The sequence below is a fragment of the Oncorhynchus mykiss genome, chromosome 29 (genome assembly GCF_057628025.1).
Source record: "Oncorhynchus mykiss isolate SJ-2025 chromosome 29, ASM5762802v1, whole genome shotgun sequence".
In the NCBI taxonomy this organism is placed as follows: domain Eukaryota; kingdom Metazoa; phylum Chordata; class Actinopteri; order Salmoniformes; family Salmonidae; genus Oncorhynchus; species Oncorhynchus mykiss.
The window spans coordinates 41,008,429-41,032,155 of record NC_143050.1 but is presented as its reverse complement, the minus strand read 5'-3'; the positions used below and the strand labels follow the sequence as shown (position 1 = coordinate 41,032,155).

Here is a 23,727-nt window from a genome sequence, read left to right as displayed (position 1 = left end):
AATCACCAGGCTATTTCTGAAGGACGAGAGTTTCCTACGGAAGCCATTAATAAGCTCCAAAGACTAACTGACTTACTGACACCTAAGAAACACTCCCACACACCAAAGAGGGCTTAAAGGGGTCAATCTGCAGTTGCAACATCCATTTTTTGACTGATTAATTAATGATATGTTCCCATTGATAAATGCCCCATGAGCTTAGTTCAACTGTCGTACACCATTAGAACCCAAAATAGAATCTTGTTTACGCCCATGTTTAGAATTAAAGTTAATGTCACAAACCACCACGCCTCAAAACACAGTTAAAACTATCATTTTGATATCATAGATGATCAGTCCTTGCATCCCTAGCTCTGTTCATGAATTTGCTTACATTTCTCCAATCACACCCCTCAGCTTTTGACCAAAACAGGGGTGGGGATGCCCCGGTGTTATTGTTTCAGCTTCGGATTGCCCCTTTAAGAGTTGCTTTACATAGTTCACAAAATAATTGTGAAATAATTTGCAGTGGTAAAGTTTTTTTTTTTTAAGTAAGCTTTTAATCCATGGCTAATCACTTTGTGCCCTATAAATACAGTTTTCCATTGTTGCAGTTTATTATATGGATTTCATTTCTATGACAACTTTGTCCTGTTCCATTCGGAGATGCTCATATACAAAGTCATACTGCATAACTGCTCAAAATAAACAAAGAGGGAATAAATCACAGAGTGTAAACAAATATCACATGTTCCTGACAAGACAAGGGGAATACAGAGTTATATTTTCAGTCCTGTATATGGTACACCAGACTGTTAGGACTCCCTGACATAGACCATACAGACATAAGGGAAATGTTCACTAGACTAGAGCATATCAGCTCCCCAAAACAAAACAAAATAAAAACAAACAAACAAACACACACGCACGCACGCAACCTTTTGTCCCTCTGATGTCTGCAGCGTGTGTGTGTGTACATGCGTGCTAGCGCGAATAGGTGCGTGTGCCCTTCTGTCTGACTTTTAGAGCCTGACTTTTACAACGGAGTGTTTGTTAACGCCGTACAGAACATTATGCCATTCAACTCCTAAATCTACCAACTGGTATTATCAATAAAAAAAAACGGGGCTTTGTTGCTGTTGCACACAACTCTCAGGTGGGCGGCTTCACACTGTTTGCCAAAATCAACAGGATTAAGGGGAATTAGCCAGAGGGCAAAACAGAGTTCGGAAAATCCTCAAAGTTAACATTTTTTGTGCTGTAGACTTGTAGGATAGGCGTCTGCGTGTGTTGTGATGCGACGGCACGTTGCCCATACTAAGGTTGTGTGGCGGGAACCTGGTTACTGGGATTTATCGCTCAAAACCTCTCCCTTTTCCTGGGATAAATACATGTGTGAAACCGGTCAAATCTAATAAATGATGTAGATGAACAGGATGGCGTGAAATGGAACTGTTCAATTATATGTGATGTCTAAATCTGGCTTCTCTACGGCCACTGAATGACGAATCAACGCTCAGGGTGGGGACAGACCGCCCATCTCAGTACGGAGCACACTTCACAATGCATGTCAACCCCTCATCTCATCATGGTAACTTTTTTTCTTGTGACAGGTAGGCTTACATTTGCTGGGACATAGTCTATGCACGTCTAATTTACCCATCTCCATCTGGCTTTCGGGGTTCACCTTGTTTTTTAAACCGTATCGTTCCTGTATCGTATCGGAGCCCATGTATCAAGATACGTATTGAATCGTCTTGAAAGGGAAAGATGCACATCCCTAGTAGCTAACCAGGGTTGGTGACATGACCACACCCTTCTCAATATCCCGCTATAGACCAAGAACAGGACCAGGTAAAGGCAATGTGTGTCAATGATATAATCCTCTTCAGTGTACTGACACTTGGCGTAATTGGCCATAGCTAAGTTCATCGTCAATACAGTGTGTCAGGGTATTTATGGTTTGGGGGGTTCAAGACCGTGTGATAGTATTCCCTCTAGTTACCCTCTCAGTCAACCACAAAGAGCTGTTTACAGCAACATCATTTCGCAGACAGACAGAGAGGGTGGTTTATGGAAAAGTGTATACTACAGGTAGTGTCAGAGACAGGCAGACAGAGAGGGGATTATGGTTAAGTACACACTACAGGTACTGGCTGTCTGGCTGGCTGGGTGCCTTGTCACAGCCAAAAGAGTCCCCCATCCCTGAGTCCGCCTGGTTCTGTTCCAATGCATCCGAGCAGAGATAAGAACTTCATAAACAGCCGCTAACGCTTGGTTTTTATTTGTGTGCATGGCTCTGTGTGGATCATACAACATATAAATGTTACAGGGCAAATTAAGGACAGACACTGACAGAGATAAGATACCATGGAGCGCACATTTCAATCAAGAGTATCTCTATGGATCAGTGGAGGATGGTGGGAGTAGCTATATGTTGTTTTCAATACCGTTCCATATATACCTAACCCTAACCTTAGCAAGCAGTTGCTTTTCTACAGACAGTTTGTTGACCATCTACAGATGGAGAATCCGAACTATCCACATTAAGTGTGACCGTTCATTCTGTCCGTCAAAGTTACACAAGACCATAACTCTGATCTCTGTCTACCTCCGCTTTGCTTCCCTTTCAAGTGTGTGTACTGATGGTCACGTCCATGGGGTCAGCAGGATCTTTCAACCAGATCTAAACTCCATCAGTGACCCAAACAGAGGAGAATTAATCTCCTTCTGTCCCCTCTTTTCAATCATCAACTAGACATACTGCTGCTTGCCGCTGTATTTCTGCAGGGGGATATACTCTTTACTGCTGTTAGGCCATCAACTTTGAGCCCCGAAGTAATAAAACCAACATTAAGGGCTATCAACACGCTGGATTAAAGCAGTTGACTGCAAGGAGGGGTAACTGCACAGTCAAGAGAAACCCTGAATGTGTGAAAGTTGCTTGTTGTGGTTTGGATTATTATGGTTTTGACGTGACACCAACGGAGTCACAGACAGAAGGTATGGCACGAGTCTATCATGAGCTTCGGTGTTAGTTTACATTTAGGACAAGCGTCCTGCCCATTTATTCTCTGGTTTAAGCCTGCAGTATGGAAATAGCATTCTTAGCATAAAAACAACTCCACCTGGATTTATTTGTTGAGTGGTCTAGTGTGAACCAACAGCTAAAAGTAACACATCCGTGAATACTGATGTAGTGAGGTTTGGTTAACAACGATGTGTTACTAGGCAATACTAGGCCAGGGGAATTAGGTAATAGTTTCTCAGTCAGCGATGCTGTCGATGAACAGTTTTCTAATGTCAACATACTGTAAGGTATCCCAAGGCTGACAGAGATCTACCAAATCTATCTAATTAAATGGTTATCAGGATATTCATGAATGAAACGTAAACTGGTTGGTTGATTATTCCCTATATTGGTTGTGATGGGTTCTGATTTTTTAACCTCTGAAATAATGAGAAATACTTATTTTTTACCTTTATTTAACTAGGAAAGTCAGTTAATAACAAATTCTTATTTTCAATGACGGCCCAGTGGGTTAACTGCCTTGTTCAGGGGAAGAACGACAGATTTTTACCTTGTCAGCTCGGGGATTCGATATTGCAAACTTTCGGTTACTAGTCCAATGCTCTAACCACTAGGCTACCCTGCCACCCTACTTATTAATTTCACTGAGGAAGAGACGGTAATGTATAACATTTACATTATATCAGGATATGTTATTGTTAGCCATTAGGGATCCTATGGGAGGAGAAGAGAAACAGTCTGGTACAAGTCACCATGACAGCCGTGAGTTGGAGAGGAGTGAGGAATTTGGGCAGAGGTCAAGTTAGATGAAGTGGGGAAGAATATATATCACTAATCTTCTGGATAGCAACAGAGGTGTATTGGCTGTTCAGATCTGTAAGGAGGGGCTCAGCATATGAGAAAGGGTTAATTATCAGTGATTGTGTGAATATATCCATTGTCTTATGCAGCTGTATGACCCAGTGGGTGAATAAACTTGGTTTGAGCTCGATTAAGCGTCTGAGTTTTTTACTCTGTTTATTTAGAACCTAACAGTTGAAAGATCCATAGATCTATTCACTCCTTGTTTTTACTAGTGGAGATGCACGCTGGGTAGTGTAGTCTCTCCTGTCATAACTCACTGAGAGGTTTGAGGATGTTGGGTGCTGCCTCATCAGCATTCTCTCCGTCCGTTTTGTCCCCCTCTACGTTCTCCACCGGCCTCTCCTTCCTCTCCTTGTGGCTGGACTTGCGTCGGTGGCGCCGCCTCCGCTGGTAGCTCTTGGGCACGTGTACGCCGATGTACACAGTGTGGTGACCTGAGGGAGGGAGAGGGGACAAAATGCAAAGGACGCAGGTTAGATTAGGAGGACTACGATTACTATGCCAAGGAAGTAACATTAATCCTGCCATGCTGATAATCCGCATCAAACGGAAGAAATGCACAAAATCAATGAGGATCAGTTCGGTAAGTAAAACTGTGGGATAGACAGGGATTGATTAGATTTGACAGGGGGAGGGTTGGATGTCAAATAATACATATAGATGTATGCTTACTGATCGATTTGGCTACCTGCCTTTAGGTATGAATTAGGCTGTTACCAAACAAAAGTTATCTGACAAAACAACCTTTGTTCGTCAAGCTGTTTCCCCTGGGCCAATCCGACTGGGATCTGTCCTCATCCTGACACATGCTGGGGATGTAAATAAATTTCAACCACTTCCCGTGCAGCAGCTCTGACAGGAAACTGCTAAACATCTCCAGGAAGTCATTTCAGAGAGAGAAAGAAACAGTCCCACAGAGCCAGATGCTCCAGCACACAGATTTCTGTATCCCAGCCTGGTCAAAGTTCTTTAGGATTGTATACACGATCCCAATGTACACTAATGTAGGTATTGGTTACTCTCTGTTATTATCTATACATAGTCAGTTTAACAACTCTAGCGACATGTACATATTACCTCAATTACCTCGACTAACCAGTGCCCCAGCACATTGACTCTGTACCGGTACTTAAAAAAATGTAAAAAATTAAAACAAGTTTTGGTTGTTAGGTTTGTTGTTTAGGTTAGGGCTTGTAAGCAAGCATTTCACTGTAAGGTCTACCTCCACCTCTTTATTTGGCGTATGTGACAAATAACATTTGATTTGGTTGGCATGGGTAATCTATACAAAACAGAACTCACACCTCACTCCCTAGTGCAGGGGTCTCCAACCCTGTTCCTGGAGAGCTACCCTCGTCTTATCAACCAGCTAATTATTCAAATCAGATTAGGGTTGATTAGGTTTGGAGTGAAAACTGAATGGTAGCTCTCCAAGAACAGGGTTGGAAAGAACTGCCCTAGTGTGATCTCACACACATGCTAACATTCTAACATGCTACATTCTAATATGCTACGTGCTACATTCTAACATGCTACATTCTAACATGCTACATTCTAACATGCCTATATGTAGCATTCACAGTGGATTTAGGGAGTCAAGTGAAGACATTTTACAGGCTGCTTTTTAAATGTTGCTTATATATTTTCATCTTATCTGAAAGTAGTATTATGAATATTATATTATAAACTAGGCTTTACAAAGGTCACTTAAAATCAGAGCACTGACTACATGGCAGGACAGGCTGTCTTGGGATGTATAAAAAAAAGAGTTGAGATCAACCAGGGGTCATCCACCAAAAGGCGAAATCCATTCAAACATAAGGTTGGTCGTGACTGAGTAATGTGGCTTGGAGTGATTTCACATTCAGTTTGACTGTGGCTTTCTGGCTGTTGATTATTTTCACTGTGTGACTCCATGTGAGGTGAACTCTGGATTTGGAGGTTCTTTGAACTGGGGGAAATTCTAAGACACAATCTCACAGAAAGGTGAGATAGCTGGCAGATATGGCTGTGTACACACTGCCTATCAAATCTTAAACTGTGGCATGATTGTCTCTCTCTGTGTGTGTGTGTGTGTGTGTGTGTGTGTGTGGTGTCAAAATTTGTAAGAATGTATGCGTTTGTGAAAATGCGTGTGTGTGTGTGCTGGCCATTGGGGAGATTAAAGGAGTAAACATCTTCATGTGGGGAGTAGGGCAGGCATTACATGGCTTGATAAACCTGTGTTATGCGCTCCACATCTTTATCTTCAATATTAATCCCTCCTATACGTCATCCTGATATTAGTGGGAAAACCACAACAATAGAGAACCAATAGAAAACACAAACCTGGAGAGAGAGTACTACGAAATAGGGTAGTGGAGAGTGACAGCTGGCAAAAAAGGATGGCGCAGGAGAGAAAGGGGTGGGAGAAGTGATGGAGAGAGGAAGTGCGAGGAAGGGAGAGGAGGGAGAAATAAAAGGGGTAGACTTGTGGAGTTGGTGGTTGAGAGGCATGAGAGAAGGAGACATTATATATTAACATTGTTAGCCAGCCATCATAGACGTCAGAGGCTCAGTGCTCTTTACCTTCCACTTCCTCCTCATCACAGACATGCTTGACGAAGGACGCACCTCTGTCCAACACCGCCTCATCCTCCACCCTGCAGGAACAACAGGAACACTGAGAACAGGGGAATAGATCTAGAACACTTGTAGAGCAGGTGAATCGACCTCCAACACTCATAGAGCAGGGGAATAATAATGGGAATTGATGGGAAATGTAAAATATATCACTAGCCACTTTAAACAATGCTACCTAATATAATGTTTACATACCCTACATTATTCATCTCATATGTATATACTGTACTCTATATCATCTACTGCATCTTTATGTAATACATGTATCACTAGCCACTTTAACTATGCCACTTTGTTTACATACTCATCTCATATGTATATACTGCACTCAATACCATCTACTGTATCTTGCCTATGCCACTCTGTACCATCACTCATTCATATATCTTTATGTACATATTCTTTATCCCCTTACACTTGTGTCTATAAGGTAGTAGTTTTGGAATTGTTAGCTAGATTACTTGTTGGTTATTACTGCATTGTCAGAACTAGAAGCACAAGCATTTCGCTACACTCGCATTAACATCTGCTAACCATGTGTATGTGACAAATAAAATTTGATTTGATTTGAATAAACCTAGAACACTCGTAGAGCAGGGGAATAAACCTAGAACACTCGTAGAGCAGGGGAATAAATTTAGAACACTTGTAGAGCAGGGGAATCGACCTAGAACACTAGTAGAACAGGGGAATCGACCTAGAACACTCGTAGAACAGGGGAATCAACCTAGAACACTCGTAGAGCAGGGGAATAGACCTAGAACACTCGTAGAACAGGGGAATATAACTAGAACACTCGTAGAACAGGGGAATCAACCTAGAACACTCGTAGAACAGGGGAATATAACTAGAACACTCGTAGAGCAGGGGAATATAACTAGAACACTCGTAGAGCAGGGGAATAGACCTAGAACACTCGTAGAGCAGGGGAATAGACCTAGAACACTCGTAGAACAGGGGAATATAACTAGAACACTCGTAGAACAGGAGAATAGACCTACAACACTAGTGAACAGGGGAATATAACTAGAACACTAGTGAACAGAGGAATCAACCTAGAACACTCGTAGAGCAGGGGAATAGACCTAGAACACTCGTAGAGCAGGGGAATATAACTAGAACACTCGTAGAACAGGGGAATATAACTAGAACACTCGTAGAGCAGGGGAATATAACTAGAACACTCGTAGAGCAGGGGAATATAACTAGAGCACTTGTAGAACAGGGGAATATAACTAGAACACTTGTAGAACAAGAGGAATAGACCACTAGCAACATCAGTTTTTCCCAAACCCATCCTCATGACCACCAGCAGCCACTCCACATTTGTTAATTTCCAACACGAGTCCGCCTGATTCAACTTATCAAGGGCTTGCTGATAAGTTGACTAGTTGACCTGAATCAGTTGTGCTAGTACTGGAATAGGTAAGATAAGTGAAAAGTCAGTGTCAGGGTGTCTTGAGGACAGGGTTGGGAAACACCACCCATACGTATATATATGCATGCATGACTAAGTCACTTTGGATAAAAGCATCCGCTAAATAGCATATACATTATTATCATTATGATTATTTATTATTCTATTATTAGATCAATAGAGAGTCTGTAGCAGTGAGAGCAGGATGTGTGTCATTAACCTAACATCAGAGGCTCCTCTGAGCAGAGACTCCTGTGGTTATGAGGGTGACACAGACACACATGCCTTACTCCTCCAGCTGGCTTCTTACAATGATCTGCCCTGGCTGTCGGGATTAGCCAAGCTTTACTTAGAACACTAGTTGAACAGGGGAATGGACCTACAACACGTGTTACACAAATACACACACAAAGCTTCTTTACTGCAGCTACCTGCACTAAGAGACAAGTTACTAGATCAAAGGCTCAGTGTTTATTTACATCAAGACTGTTATGAGCTCCGTTGTGAAATGTATAGTATGATCACACCACCTACCGTCTATTGTGTATCCAAATGCGTGCAGAGAAAAAAAAAAAAAAAAAAGAACACGAGCAGATTGATAAACAAGCAAATGGTAGAAAGACTCATTAGATGCTGTGTAGTAAAGGGTCTCAAAACTTGTTTTATGCTTATTTGTTCATTCTAGGGGCAACAAGTAGGAATAGAAAGAGTAAAATCTGCTGCTGTTCATTCAATGACGAAGTACTCTTGCTATAGCTAACCTCCCCCACTTCTACTGTATCAAACACACACACACACACACAGTTGTGCATTGTCAGACTAACTAATTATTTCCTTTATTATTCAGACCTGTCAAACAGTGTGCCAGAGGGCAGAGGATCCTGCTACTACAATGGAGAGATAGAACATCATTACTCCTCCCATTCAGTCTCTATTGCTCATCTTTTTCATGGGACGTCACTGAACCTGGCATGGACTATGGAACATCACGTAATAGAGCAAAGTTCTATGTTCTCGTTGTTGGATAGTAACTCTTCAGGTCTCGAGACACAATGCGACTCCATTGCATTGGTCAGATGCTCTTTCACGTTCCCATGACTGACCAGCACAACACGGTGTCTATGAGAGAGTGTGTGGCACTGCTCATACCAGCATGTGTGCTCCGATCTACCAGGCTGGAAAAGTAATGATTTGCATTTCCTGAGCAGGATTTCCAAACACTTGTTACACAGTGTTAAACGATTTGAGCATGTGCATGCATGTCCTGTCCTTTATCAGTGTCCATGCTAATATGTTTCCTGTGTGTGTATACTGGTATGTAGGACTAATTGTGTATTTTGCCTTTAGTCTTACGCCTGACAATGACCATACACCTGCTTCAAACGTGCCAGTCGTAGTAGAGAGAACAAAATAGTCTGTGCTAAAAGCCTGCTGCAGTATGAGGAAGTAAGGGCTCATGTTCAGTTCCCTGTCCCAGAGTCAGATCACTTTCTGGGGCTACATGGCTTACAAAATCTCCCCTGATCCCCCAGCCAGCTGGCTCTTCCAGGAGCAGGGAGGGCTAGGAATGTGGCTCCTCCAGTCCAGCAGAGACCAGCCAGCTTAGGAGACTTTAGAGACCAGATGTTCAGACCACATGGAGAGCCAGTCTCAGTCAGAACAAGACGGCACAACACAGGGAGAGGAGCAGGAAGGAGATAGTCAAATATTTCCACATTGTGAAGAACTCCCTGCTCCCTCAGACACGAGCTGGGGTGTGAGGTCACCCCGGTGAGAGAGTCTGCACACAATTCTCTCCATCAGTTTCCAGCTCAATCACCAAAGGCAGTGGTCACTTACAGCTACAGCTGTCCCTCACAAACATTTAGCTGTGTTCTTTTCTAGTTCTGTGTGCCTGTGTAAGTAATCCTCCTAATGTTATAAAGTGTAAGGTATTATGTTTGTATTATATTGCCATAGCTACACAAGTTGTAACTTATAACTTCCACCATTTAAAAGTAGTCAACTGGGTGGGGATTGATCAGGGTTGGGAGTGATCAGCCAATGATCAGAGAGCAATGTCTTCATCAAATTGGGTTGCCTCGGGTTTGTAAACCAAAGACTACAGTGATATCCAGGAGCCAAGACCAAGATTTATACGAGGATGTTGATCCCAAGATCCAGACCCAAAGAGTTGAGACTGTGATAAGTGAAAGACAAAATGTATGTGGTCTTGAGCAGTCTCAAGACCAAAACAACTAGATCAAGAGTCCATGGGTCCTTTCTTCAAAATGTAAGAAACTCAAGTCGAGTAAACTCGAGTACAGTAGAGTAGAGCACAGTATAGTACAGTAGGGTACAGTACATTATTGCACATTATAGACATTTGTTTTGGCCAAAAATATGTCAATTTTGGGGCTCTTGAAGGGTTGGAGCCCCCCTGCTGGCTATACATATCAATATTCTACACTGTTTCCTGAAGTGTCCCCTACCCACATAGTGATCCTCTTTAGCTCATTTGGTATAGCATGGCGCATGCAACGTTAAAATAGAAATAGCCTCAATGGCACTGCCAGTGCTGCCACAGATACAGAGGAGACCTCTATATACAGTGCCTTCGGAAAGTATTCAGACCACTTGACTTTTACAAATATTGTTACGTTACAGCCTTATTCTAAAATTGATTACATTTTTAAAAATCTGCAGCAATCTAAACACAGTACCCCCTAATGACCAAGCGAAAACAGTTTTTTTTAAAAACAGAAATACCTTATTTACATACAGTAAGTATTCAAACCCCTTGTTATGAGACTCGAAATTGAGCTCAGGTGCATCCTGTTCCCATTGATCATCTTTGAGATGTTTCTACAACTTCATTGGAGTCCACCTGTGGGAAATTATATGATTTGAAAGGCACACATCTGTCTACATGAGCTCCAACAGTTGACAGTCCATGTCAGAGAAAAAACCAAGCCATGAGGTCGAAGGAATTGTCCGTAGAGCTCCGAGACAGAATTGTGACGAGGAACAGATCTGGGGAAGGGAACCAAAACATTTCTGCAGCATTGGCCAGTCAGAAGCCACTCCTCAGTAAAAGGCACATGAAGCCCGCTTGCAGTTTGCCAAAAGGCACCTAAAGACTCTCAGACCATGAGAAACTAAATTCTCTGGTCTGATGAAACCAAGATTGAAGTCTGGAGGAAGCCTGGCACCATACCAACGGTGAAGCATGGTGGTGGCAGCATCATGCTGTGGGGATGTTTTTCAGCAGCAGGGACTGGGAGACTAGTCAGGATCGAGGGAAAGATGAACGGAGCAAAGTACAGAGAGATCCTTGATGAAAACTTGCTCCAGAGTGCTCAGGACCTCAGACTGGGGGGTGAAGGTTCACCTTCCAACAGGACAACGACCCTAAGTACACAGCGCAAGAGTGGCTTCGGGACAAGTCTCTGAATGTCCTTGAGTGGTCCAGCGGAAACCCGGACTTGTACCCTATCGAACATCTCTGGAGAGACCTGAAAATAGCTTTGCAGCAATGCTCCCCATCCAACCTGACAGAGCTTGAGATGATCTGCAGAGAAGAATGGGAGAAACTACCCAAATACAGGTGTGCCAAGCTTGTAGCATCATACGCAAGAAGACTCGAGGCTGTAATTGCTGCCAATTGCCACTTCAACAAAGTGCTGAGTAAAAGTGTCTGAGTGAATACGAATACTTTCCGAAGGCACTATAAAGGTCCTGTATAATTCTATGATTAGACCCATGCAAAAATGTTGCGTGCAGACATATTAGGTCCTGTCCCGGTAAGAATGTCAATCTACTTTTGTCTTCTACTTTCCATCTTCTTTTTCTATGGTATTATGGCGGTCGGTAAACAATCGGTAGAGGTGGATGCCGCCACCTACTGTACAGGTGGTATACTATAGAAAAAATATCCATTGTAGGAAAGGGCAAAAAAAACGACATCCAACAACATACAAAAATAGATACATAAACAACATCCCACTCCTTCCGTCACATTCCAATTCAAGTCACATCCCTACACAGGCTTAGGGGCCTGTGAGGGCAGAACATCCTTTTACAGGATTTCTTGCAGTGCCTCGGCTGTAAACTCAGAGTCCAAAAAAGCGTTCTGCTGCCCTCACAATGATTTCTTCTTCTTTTGTGCTGTGCAGTTTATGACCACAGTAATAAATGATACAAAGTCCACCTTTTTCACATGTAATATATCAGGATCCATTGATTGCCGAGATAAATTCACTGGTGCAGGCATAAAAACATTGCGTCTTCAAAGCCACCAGCTCCTTCCACTGCCATGCAGATAGGAGACACGCTGGACAGCCCTTATTCTCTCCATCTCGGGAGCATGTTTGCCACCACAAATGCAGCATCTAACCTCCACTGGCATTCGATACTCTTCCCAATTGCACACACTTGACACATGTCCAAAACTTCTGCATTTACGGCACTGAAGGGGTTTGTACCCGAATGGTCTTACAGGGTATCGCATATAGCCTAACATCACATGAAATAACAAAAGTGTGGATGAAGTGAATTTCTTCACTCCATCAACCATACGGGTCAGTCGACGGGCGCGAACCAATCCACCTACTTCCTCGGGTATTTCGTCTGCACACACTTAATCCCCCACTCCAGAGATAACCCTCTCGATGGGCACTCTGTTTTGAAGATCCATACACAAAACATTCCACTCATATATATCCTTGAGGCACAATGCACGCCTCTAATGCTCTGCGGATGCCCCTTCACCCAACGCATCTATGACATTTACGGATCTCCCAGGTTACATTGGACTAAAACTTTCACTCTGACAAAAAACATTTATTTCTCAACTTTCCTAATATTAAGCACATTGCTTCTCTTTACAACAGGAGTATAGCCTACCTGGCTGGCATAAAAAAACATCCTCCATTCGCCATTTAAGTGCATAGTGCATAGATGTATTTTTCTTCCCTGCCTCTGTTTAGATACAGGTGCATGATAAAGGTAAATTCTAAATCAAAACAAATTTCACACATTTAGTATATGTAAAGACAAGATTAAATGAAAGAATACTTTAATCTGCTATACAACGGGTGTAGAGTCTAACTGGCATACATACGCAGGGCAAGAGTTTCTCGCACAGAATAGATCTACTTTTTTTTACTGTGGAAGATAGTAGATTGACATAGGCTAGTGCTTTTGCTGTACGTTAGGCCTACTCATCTGGTAGAAAAGTAAATGTGGACAGTTCTTCCAACATCTTCAATACGCACCTCAGAATATAGGAGGACCTGTAACTTTGTTAACTGCTTAACACAGAATAGCCGCATGTGTGCACACTCCCTCAAATCATTTGGAGAAAATATCCATTCTATATTATTCAGCTATGTTCAATTGTATTCTTAATACTATAAAATAGTATAAAATAACTAAGCAAATCTTGTCTGCTAAATTAAATGCACTAGTGTAGCCCACAGCCATTTGGCATAGACAGATCAGGACCTAACATAAGCAAAAATCAGTATGCTATTCTGTTCTTCTGAAAAAGACTACATTTCCTTCATATCATGTTTCTTTAGACCTGTCTAAAGTAAATAATGGATTTATTGTGAAGGTGTAGGCTATATTACATAGATTTTTGGGACTTCTTAAAATGTAGATGTTCTAAAGTTCTGCATCAGTGGCTTGTAGGCTATGCGTGGAAACCAGGAGATGCTAAACGTGTTTATGTTAATTAACGTTCAATTAATGTGAGACCAGCAGGCATTTGCTTGACAATCACCGGCTGACAAAATGTCATACCCGCCACAGTCCTATTACCACCATCAATTTACTTCATGTTTCCTTTCTTTTTCACCACTGTCACCCACTCATTCTCACTCTCTGTGCTATCATCTTCAACCGACTCGCCAACAGTTTTAAACCAAACGTACATTTCCGCCATCTTCCTTCGAAGTATCAATCACACGACTTCTCAATCTACTTTCACCCCTGGTTACAACAGGTTGTTGTTCACTAGCTCTACCCCTTCCGGCGTCTTCATGGTAGTCAGCCATTTAAAGCATTACATTGTTCTCCCACGCAGTTTATATTACAGCTAATATCCCAGGAAACAGGGGACATCCTGAGGACATTCAGCAACGTTCCTATTAGTTCCCTTAAGGGTTTCAGCACGACGTTATACCACTGATGTTCTGAGAGCGTTCTAAGAATGTTGCATGATGGTCCCAAGGGTATGTTCTCTGAGAGACCTTTGTGTAGTTCCCATCAATGGTCCCAAGGTAACGTTCTCTGGGGGATATTTTTATAGTTACAGGTTTGTCATGGCCCCCTGAAGGTCACCTGAACGTTCTTGGGACGTTGTGTCCTGGTCCCCTGGAGATTTTGTCTAGTTCCCGGTTTGTCCCGGGGACGTCCTAAAAACATCCTCAGGGATGTCCCTGAGACTAACCGGGAACTAAACAAAGCCTCCAGGGGACCATGACACAACGTCCTGACCACTTTAGGCAGCCACTTCATGACTTCCCGGAGAGGTCCTAATAACTCGTTATTGTTTGCATTACTTATGTGTATTCCTGCAACGTATTATGTATGCATATTCCCTATAATGTTTACCATTATGTTTGTGTACATTTCGTCATATTATTATGCGTATTTTTACCACTATGTTCATGAATATCCCAGCTTATTACCATTGTACTACTATGTTACACTACTGTGTCGATGAATCCTATCATTCCTATCTTTCCTGTAGAAACCACATTATACTTCTGTTTTCCTCATTACTCTTGGATTAAAATGTTCACAGTGGATCAACCGCTTAGAGCAGGGGTGTCAAACTCATTCCATGGAGAGCCTGGTGTCTGCTGGTTTTTGTTTTTTTCCTTTCAATTAAGACCTACACAACCAGATGAGGGGAGTTCCTTACTAATTAGTGACCTTAATTCATCAATCAAGTACAAGGGTGGAGCGAAAACCCGCAGACCCTTGGCCCTCCGTGGAACGAGTTTGACACGTGGCTTAGAGTGTCTATACTGAAGATACAGGGGCTAGGGTCGCACTCCCAGCACACAAGCGCACTTGGTATTCTACATACCTGCACAATGTTCTTAACCTGTAGACTTGGGTCACATCAGTAGAGAGCGTTTTCCATCTCTCTACCCCCGTTCTTCTTCTCACATCTCTGTTCCCCTTCTTATTCTCTCTCCATCTCTATCCCCCCTTTTTATGCTAACATAAAGAGACAGATTAAGGCACGGACAGAACGGTAGGATTGTCAAGCGTCTGCCGGCCGAGAGCAGTTAGCATCTCTGAACAGAGTGCCATCGTAATTTGTAAACCAAATGCAAATCGGCTCTACATGTAGAAACGGGGGAAAATGCCGGCTGTCAGTCGCCAATGGCAGGTGGTCCCCATAGCACACTGCGCTGACAGCAAGCGAATGAACGGCGAATAAACGGCCCCGTATTGTGCAGACTGACAATCGGTCTGGTAAGTTCTCCTTTAGTCAGTCAGTACTTTAAATGGAGAAAAAAAAGAGTCAGTGGTTCCGGCCTTGTGGAAGGGTGATGAGTGAAGGCGTTGGTAAGGGAATTAGCAGTTTGCTTCCACATGGTTTCCGTGTTCACCAGTGGGGTTGTAACATTAGAGGGTAGTGGAGAGGGGCTGTTGTTCATCGGTGGTTTGATGGCAGCAGCTATACATACTGAACATACCTACAGTACCTATTGTAAGCTATACTTCTTAAATCTACCCAACATATGGGTAATTGGGCACGCCAGTTTTCAATACAGATCATTAACAGGATAAGGGCAGAACTGTGACCATCCCCCTTTCTCACTGTCCTTAGATTTAAAAAATAACATATACGTTAACTCATCAATAATATGGTCCTGTAGACACATCGTCAACAGGTGATTTTTACTGAAGATAAAATGTGGTATTTCACATTCAACTTCCTTAATTCGAGCACCTTGGACAGCAAGGTAGGCTAGCAAATGTTTATTTTCTCCCTTTTCACTGCCCCAGGCTGGAATAACACTGCTACACAGTTTGAAAAAGAAATAATAAACAAAGACAGGAAGGATACAACTTGTTCCTGAGATAGATAGCACCAGCTAGCAAGCAGCTCATCTGCATTTCCCCAGTGGAGGGACAGCCTTATCACTCCATTATCTGGCCTTCAGATATGATTGGGGTCAGGCCATAACCATAAAGTTGAAGCAAAGCTCCCAACATCAAACACACAGGGGAGAGGCGTGGCCTGGGGGCCTGACATTAGGCCATCCTGCCATGCGATGACAAAGCTTGGACTCAGACTCATGTACCCTCCTTTGGTTTTTCATTCTTAAAGGAAAGAATGGAGGAAAGAATGGGAAAAGGTTTAGTTACCACAGAGTTGTGTTTTGAGTGGGATCAAAGCAGCCTTGAGTTTCATTGTGTTTCTTTGTGAGGTAAAGGAGGGATTGAAATGTTGGGGGTGTTGTACTATACTCCATCTCTCACCATTATCTCCTTGGTTCTTCTTCTTCGGTCTTTCCAGGACAGCCTACGTGCCTTCCTGGTGCGAACAGTTATAGAGTCATATGTGTCACACAGAGGGCAGGCCATGGCCTCAGTCAATCCCTCCAAGATACTACGTGCCTTCGAGGCAAACAGCTACAGAGAATCATCTCCTATTTGTCAGAGCCAGCCATAGCTTCAGTCAGCCAGCCAGTCAGTAAGTCAGCCAGTCAATCTCTCAAGTCCCTGAGGTGTCATTGGTGATATGACAAGGCCAGCCCTTCCTCTGAGGAACTGAAGCTCTGTTTAAGGACAGAGAGAAATGTCTGTGCGGACAGCTGCAGGCACATAGGGAGAGTGAGCTTTGAGGTGTACAGGGTCAGAGGTCATTCCTATTCATATTAACTAAAAGGAGTAGGGAGTTCTGGTTGGTGGTTTAAGAGGGTTTATGAGACAGACAGCCAAACAGGCAGAGGTAATTGTAAGGCTGGCATAATTAATTCAGGTTTTCAATATTTAGCTAGTTAAATTAGACAGCTTTACAATTACCTCTGCCTGAATGGTGTCAGCAATTTTTTTTATCTACTATTCCTTTGAACTTAAGAACATGAATTTAGGTATTTAGAGTACTACAGTGCCTTGCGAAAGTATTCGGCCCCCTTGAACTTTGCGACCTTTTGCCACATTTCATGCTTCAAACATAAAGATATAAAACTGTATTTTTTTTCACATATCTCTTCATTGATACATTGTTCTTGGACACATGGTTTCTCCCCTATATCAAATGGAAAAGTACGAGCAGCTGGCAATTGCGCACCGAATTCCACGCAGGACACCAGGCGGACACTTGGAAAATGTAGTCTCTTATGGTCAATCTTCCAATGATATGCCTACAAATACGTCACAATGCTGCTAAGACCTTGGGCGAACGACAGAAAGTGTAGGCTCATTCCTTGCGCAATCACAGCCATATAAGGAGACAATGGAAAACAGCGCTTCAGAAATTCTGCTAATTCCTGGTTGATGCATCATCTTGGTTTCGCCTGTAGAATGAGTTCTGGGGCACTTACAGACAAAATCTTTGCAGATTCTGAAACTTCAGAGTGTTTTCTTTCCAAAACTGTCAAGTCGAGCATCTTTTCGTGACAAAATATCGCGCTTAAAACGGGAACGTTTTTTATCCAAAAATGAAATAGCGCCCCTAGAGATCTAACAGGTTAAGGGGGCTGAATAATTTTGCACGCCCAAATTTTCAGTTCTTGATTTGTTAAAAAAGTTTGAAATATCCAATAAATGTCGTTCCACTTCATGATTGTGTCCCACTTGTTGTTGATTCTTCACAAAAAAATACAGTTTTATATCTTTATGTTTGAAGCCTGAAATGTGGCAAAAGGTCGCAAAGTTCAAGGGGGCCGAATACTTTCGCAAGGCACTGTATATAAAGTAGAGAACATTGAACAGAACAAGGCTTTGTCAAATGTGTATTTGTAAGTTGCAACTGCTAATTATTTTGCCAATTTCCCTGGAAAAAGTGAAGAGTGAATGAAGTTTACAGTGGCTTACCTTCATTATTTTATAAAGCCTTAGTATTACATTGTTGTGATATAGCATATTGGAAGGACATCAGAAACGTGATATGGAAGTACTGGCTGATAGTGCCCTTTCAGTCTATGATCTTCCAAGCAGACGGGGACAAACCCTTTAGCCGATCCACTCACGTAGAATTTAGCTTAGCCTTTACCATAGCCCTCTCAAGTAGCATTTAGCGTCGCATTCACCAGGTTAGCCTTCAGAGGGGGTGAAGGGGTGAGGCCGGGGGGGGGGGGGGGGGTGCAGCCAGGTCGAGTAACAGAGTGATAGGGCCTTCATTCTAGGCTTGCCCAAAAGGGGAAGAGGGGGAGAGAGAGAGTGAAAGAAAGAAAGCAGGGTCATGTTGCAGGCTCAATGATGGGGATGGATGAGGGTGGATAACGCTCCTACCACACTAGGGGCCCCATACGCCGCCCAGGACAGAAGCCAGTTAATCAGCCCATGATGCGGTTTCTGAAAGTGAGGGCCTTATGAGTAATGCACAGCACAGGACCGGAGGTAAACCCACAACAGGGACGCAGGACTAGATGTACACACACCAGGGGGGTGAAAAATATCTTCAGGATATATTTTTTTCCCCACTATTAGTGACACAATATTCTATACTCTATTTCTCTATACCAGCCTCATGATATGTAGTGTTCGTGGTCTCCATGTACATAAGGCCACAGCAGTGTACAAGAGGTTACCACTGGGGCATTTGGCCTAACACGATTTTTCACGCCTTGGTGTTGAGCTGATTTTTGTGTCAGGTGTAAGGTCAGCAAAGCTGTGGTTTGGCTTGTCTCTACAGGACTGGCTTCATTCCATACAACGGTTTTGCTAGTCACTCAACTCATTATTTGGAGATAGTGTGTCTTCCTAAGATCCAATGTTTGAGGGGATCAGTTTGAGCAAGGCAAGAGGAGCAGAATAGCTCATCGGAATCATATTTTATTTAATCTCAAAAAGCATGGGATCAACACTTTACATGTTGCGTTTATTTTTGTTCAATGTATTTCAGAGAATTTGTCTTTAATATATGGCAGACAAACAAGTTCCCTAACTTCTTTCCCTTCCACTTGCCTCCTCCATTTTTGCGTTAATGTTGCAATCAGTTGTTTATCAGTTTGAATAGCTGCATGTATGACATAACTCCACCATTCCTATTCATAATATAATTCATGACTATATTACCTTTTTGTCATTAAGATTTTTTTTTATCAATCAGTATACGAGTTTAAACATAATATTTGTTGTAATATGTGTTCTGTCTTTTCTGGAATATAAATGATTTATTGTAACTAGATTTGTATGGCTTGTTTAAGAAAGGGTGATACTTTGACAGGTATTTACTTTTCCATGGTTGCAGGATCTTATCTGTTTTTGCTAACTTTCTATGGAAATGTGTTGTGGTAAATGAACTTATATCTTTAGGGATATGAATACCAAATATGTCTACTTCACAATCAGCCCATTTTATTGGTAAACTACATGGTAATGTAAAGGTTGTGTATTTTAACGATCCAATACGTAATATGGTACACTAATCATAACTTTTAGTCCAGAGGGGCAAGAGAAGTAATCTAGATCTTCAATGAGACCGTGCAGGTATCCAGATTGCAGACTTAAGGGGAAACTTGAGTCATCGGCATACATTGACACTTTTATTTTTCAGCCCAGGATTTATTATCCCTTGATGTTCCGTTCCCTTCTTTGTCAATTACACACGGCACTGTTCATCAGTCTCTTCATTCAGAAGACAATTGATATATAGTCACCCATCAGACTAATGTCAATTTAATAATTTATTATTACATGTGTGAAATTTGTTTCAATATAAATTAGGTGTAGTTTCGATGGGACATCGTCAGATCGGTAGCTATCTGTCGGGTGAAGGGCAGGGGGGAAAATGACATGTCCTCACAAAACTGCTTATAACAAAAACTCTGTTTGTGATATCGAAATTCTAAAGTCAGTTTGTTAAATTGATTTATTTAGGAAAAGTCAAGGACGGAAGGGAATTTTAGCGGCGGGGAAAGAATGTTTAGTCGCCAAGCCTCCGAATCCTCTCGGCACATGCCTTTCCATTGTTTATGTAAAAATAAAAGTTTATGTACATATTATGCAAATTAAAATATCATTCGGAAACCTTTGCTTCAACTCTCTTCAATCTGAATAGGCTGTTGATGCACCAGAGGGCAAAACCTCTCCACCAAGGACTTATTTCACCACAGAGTGTTAAAGTACAATCTTATCTTATCTACTACCAACATACCTCTTGCTAACTATACCTCTCAGCATATAGGTGACCTCTCTCTTGGGCTAGCCCAGATTAGTGTGTCAGTGCGTGAGGATGTGGGATCAGCAGGCCAGGGCCATAGGATCAGAAATCATCCCTGGACCCAGGCTCCTTACAGCATGACTCATTAAATCCCAATCCCACCACACTGTTCCTGGTCAGGTCCTCCACCCTGAAGAGGGTCCTTAAGCCTAGCCTCTGGCTGGGGTTTTAACCTTAATACAGTGTTGGCACAGAGCTAGTTACAAGGCTAATAACAGAAAGATAGTGACAGAGAGCTAGCTTCTCAGGGCTAGCAAAAAACTGTTGTGTCCTTTGGAGGGTAAGCTTGGTCTGGGCATGTGTGGTTCTTTGTAGTCTTGTTTGATTGGTATTCAACTTTGCATTCACTCTTACCTGCTTAGTTAAGGCATAGGCCTTCATCCCTGGTTCAGGGTGAAGTACTTTCCCCACCTGCGCTTCCCTAACTCTCTCACATGTTAAGGTGGCTGTTTTTGCAGTGTGCTTGGAAAACGATCTTTGGGAAACTTGCTATCGGCTCTAAAGGATTGTGTAAACAGTGGCTGTATCTTTCCTAGTGACTGTGCACTTTTAAGTCTTAAGTCACTTTGGAATTTCCTCTAACAATACCTGTACAGGTGTGACGCCACTTGAAAGAAAAGAACAAGGAAGTAAGAGACGTTTTAAAAATCTAACCAGCATGTGCCATGCAGTCTGTGAAGTGTCTATCACTGGTTTGCTCTGTATCCTCTAAAGCGGAAACAAGAGGAAACAATACACTGATAGACAGTAAATAGATGATGAACATAGACAAAGAATGAGGAATCAATTATTTTTTATAAAGGTTCTTAGTAGGCAACTTCAGATTAACGGTGTGGCCAGAACTTTTAAAATGTGTTTCCTTGTTAAACTATGAAGCAATGAATGCACATTGAATGTGTGTGGAAATTATTCAGAAGGAGATCACAAATATATCCAAAGGTTCTCTTTGCTCTCTTTTTCAATGCATTTGACCAGCTGATTCCCCACCCCCCACTCCCTTCCCCTCCGTTACTGCTTCAGACATATACCAGAATAAAATTTACAGAATGAATGGATTACATACTCTGTACAAATAACTGCGCAAAATAGTACAATGCCATCTGGAGGATTAGATATGAGGAGAATGAGTGGAGCGTAACAACCTATACAACCCAAACATTCAAACTTTCCACGTGGTTGCATGTTCCTGAGAAGCAAGCACAATTGGTTGGGTTTACTTTACAACAGAGGCCACACAGGCTCAAGGAGAAGTTCCACATGCTTTGTGGTGTTGTTTTATATACAGACATGTTTGTAACCATGGATTATTTTACCCCGACGAGCGATAACACTTGGCTCTAGTGTTTTTTTTAGACGCGTCCAATCTAATTGACTGTGACAGGATCTCGGGAAAAAGATTACCGTGCCCTCTCAAGCCGTCTCGAAGAAGCAACCGTAACATGCGGCTTATCCAGACCTCATTTACTTAGCCTATAAGATCCGTTAGCTACTGAGAATTGAGCAAATGTAGGCTGCTAAATAGTTAACACGTAGTTAATTCTCTTTACCACAAAGCTGAACATCCTTCCTCGAAAGGTGTTGTAATTTACACTTTAAGTAGTTCCCCCCTGCTTTTAAAATGGAATTCTCAAGAAAGGTACACAATGCCATGTCAGATTCAATGCAATGACAGAAAGATGTTCCATGATGGAACACTTTTGGCGACAAAAGGTCTATGCGTAATTACGCTTAGATTCTAGAAAAATGTATATAGCGTATGTTGAAATAGGAACTCTATCAAACTCGTAGTATTAGGGACATCTGCTATTCAGTAGTAACGTGAAAATAAATTACCCCACTTCTGACTGGGGCAATATTTGAAGCGCAACATGCCCAGCCACAACAGACAACAGCCCCACTATATAGTGGACAATTCAAGTCCCAATTTTGGATAGGCTATGGTCATCGTAAAATAATTATTTTCAGATGTAAAACTGGTTCATACTCACTTGTTTTTATCCGTGCTCATTCTACCGGAGTTTTATGTCCAGCTTTTAGTCAGGGATGACTCCAGAGGCGCGCTGAAGCCGACGTCCCAGTTCTCTCGTTCAATAAAATCAAGAAAGTTGTTATTGAGTTTCAAACAACGAAATAACTTTGCAACACGGGTCTCACTCCATAGAGCAACTCTCCCGGATTTGAGAAGTAGCCTATTAATCTCCAAGAGGAGTAGCCTAATATCGTCTAGAAATGCTTATAGTGAAACTATCTGGCAGTAATCAATGTTATTTCGTCGGTCCTACAAACTATATAAAAACTGAGTTTCAGATTATTCATACCGCGACATATTCTATCACAGCATTCTAAGTAAATATTCGAGTTTTTGCGATCGTTGTGTATTTCGCTGCGCGCGTCTGAAGAAGCTCTTCGAGCGCGGAGTGTCTTTTTCAATTTTTAAAGTTCCATCCCTCTTTCAACGTCACGCCACGAGTGGGAGGGAGAGGTAAGAAAAAGTCAGAGAAATAATTAATGTCAGCAGCACGGTGTAGAAAAAAATCAAGGTGAAACTGACTTGTGCCTGTTTACTTTCTACATTAACAGGGAGTCTCACAATGCCTCGAAGAACCTGACTAGTAGGTAACATAGCGCATAACATAGTGGTCAGAATTATGACCAGCTGGCCTTATGGTTGTCAGAAAAATGTCATAGTCCTGTCAGTAAAAATAAGTTTTAAAAAAATGTCTTTAGTCAACCAGTTTGTGACTAGATCCAAAATTTCCCCAAAAAACGTTATTCCAAGAACCCCATAGGAGATGGGGTTCATGGAGGAACCCCTTTAGTTCCTCGATGCCCAACAGAAAAATGTGGATTTGAATTTGAGAAAACAGCAGGTGCAGGCACTTAACTGGAAAAATTGAAAGCTCTCCTCATGTAGAGGTAAAGGTTCTCCCTTGAATTACCTAAATTCATAATGTTTTATGATGATACCATCTATCTTTTCATATTTGTGCAAATGGCTGTGTTGTTTGACACTCATATTTAACATTATTTCTAAACAAGAAAATGTGCAATTCAATGGCTGTCAATCAACAAAGAGGTAAGAATATGTTAAAGAATTTACCCGCATTGGGTGCAGATGACTGAACTGCTAACTTATTTGTGTCTGTAGGTATACAGACAAGGAGGCACACACAGGTATGTACAATTGTTATTGGTTTGTCTCATAATGTTATGCAGATCACAAGTGTCATCTCATTTGAATCAATGGTTTCTCAAAAATCTTATAGGACCCAGAGGCCCCTACATTATAAACAAGGTATGTGTATGAAAACCGTTGTCAAATGTGATGTTTTTTCATACATTTTTACCACAAAAACCAAGGTATTGAATATGGTTCTATAATTTTTTGTATTTACAGACTTCACCCTCCTTATACCT

General features: G+C 42.0%; 1 protein-coding gene across 4 annotated transcripts in view; it reads right to left on the bottom strand.

Moving 5' to 3' along the window:
* LOC110509568 (electrogenic sodium bicarbonate cotransporter 1) overlaps nucleotides 1–22,928 on the bottom strand; it is a 72,472-nt gene extending 49,544 nt beyond the window's left edge. For all 4 annotated transcript variants that reach the window (XM_036967514.2, XM_036967513.2, XM_090227206.1 and 1 more), the window contains exons 1-3: nucleotides 22,299–22,928; nucleotides 6,443–6,516; nucleotides 4,132–4,308 (exon numbers count right to left, since the gene is read on the bottom strand). In XM_036967514.2, coding sequence (XP_036823409.1) covers nucleotides 4,132–4,308; nucleotides 6,443–6,516; nucleotides 22,299–22,318 — 271 coding nt within the window. In that variant the 5' untranslated portion in view covers nucleotides 22,319–22,928. The remainder of the gene's footprint in view (nucleotides 1–4,131; nucleotides 4,309–6,442; nucleotides 6,517–22,298) is intronic.
* Nucleotides 22,929–23,727: the final 799 nt, after the last annotated feature.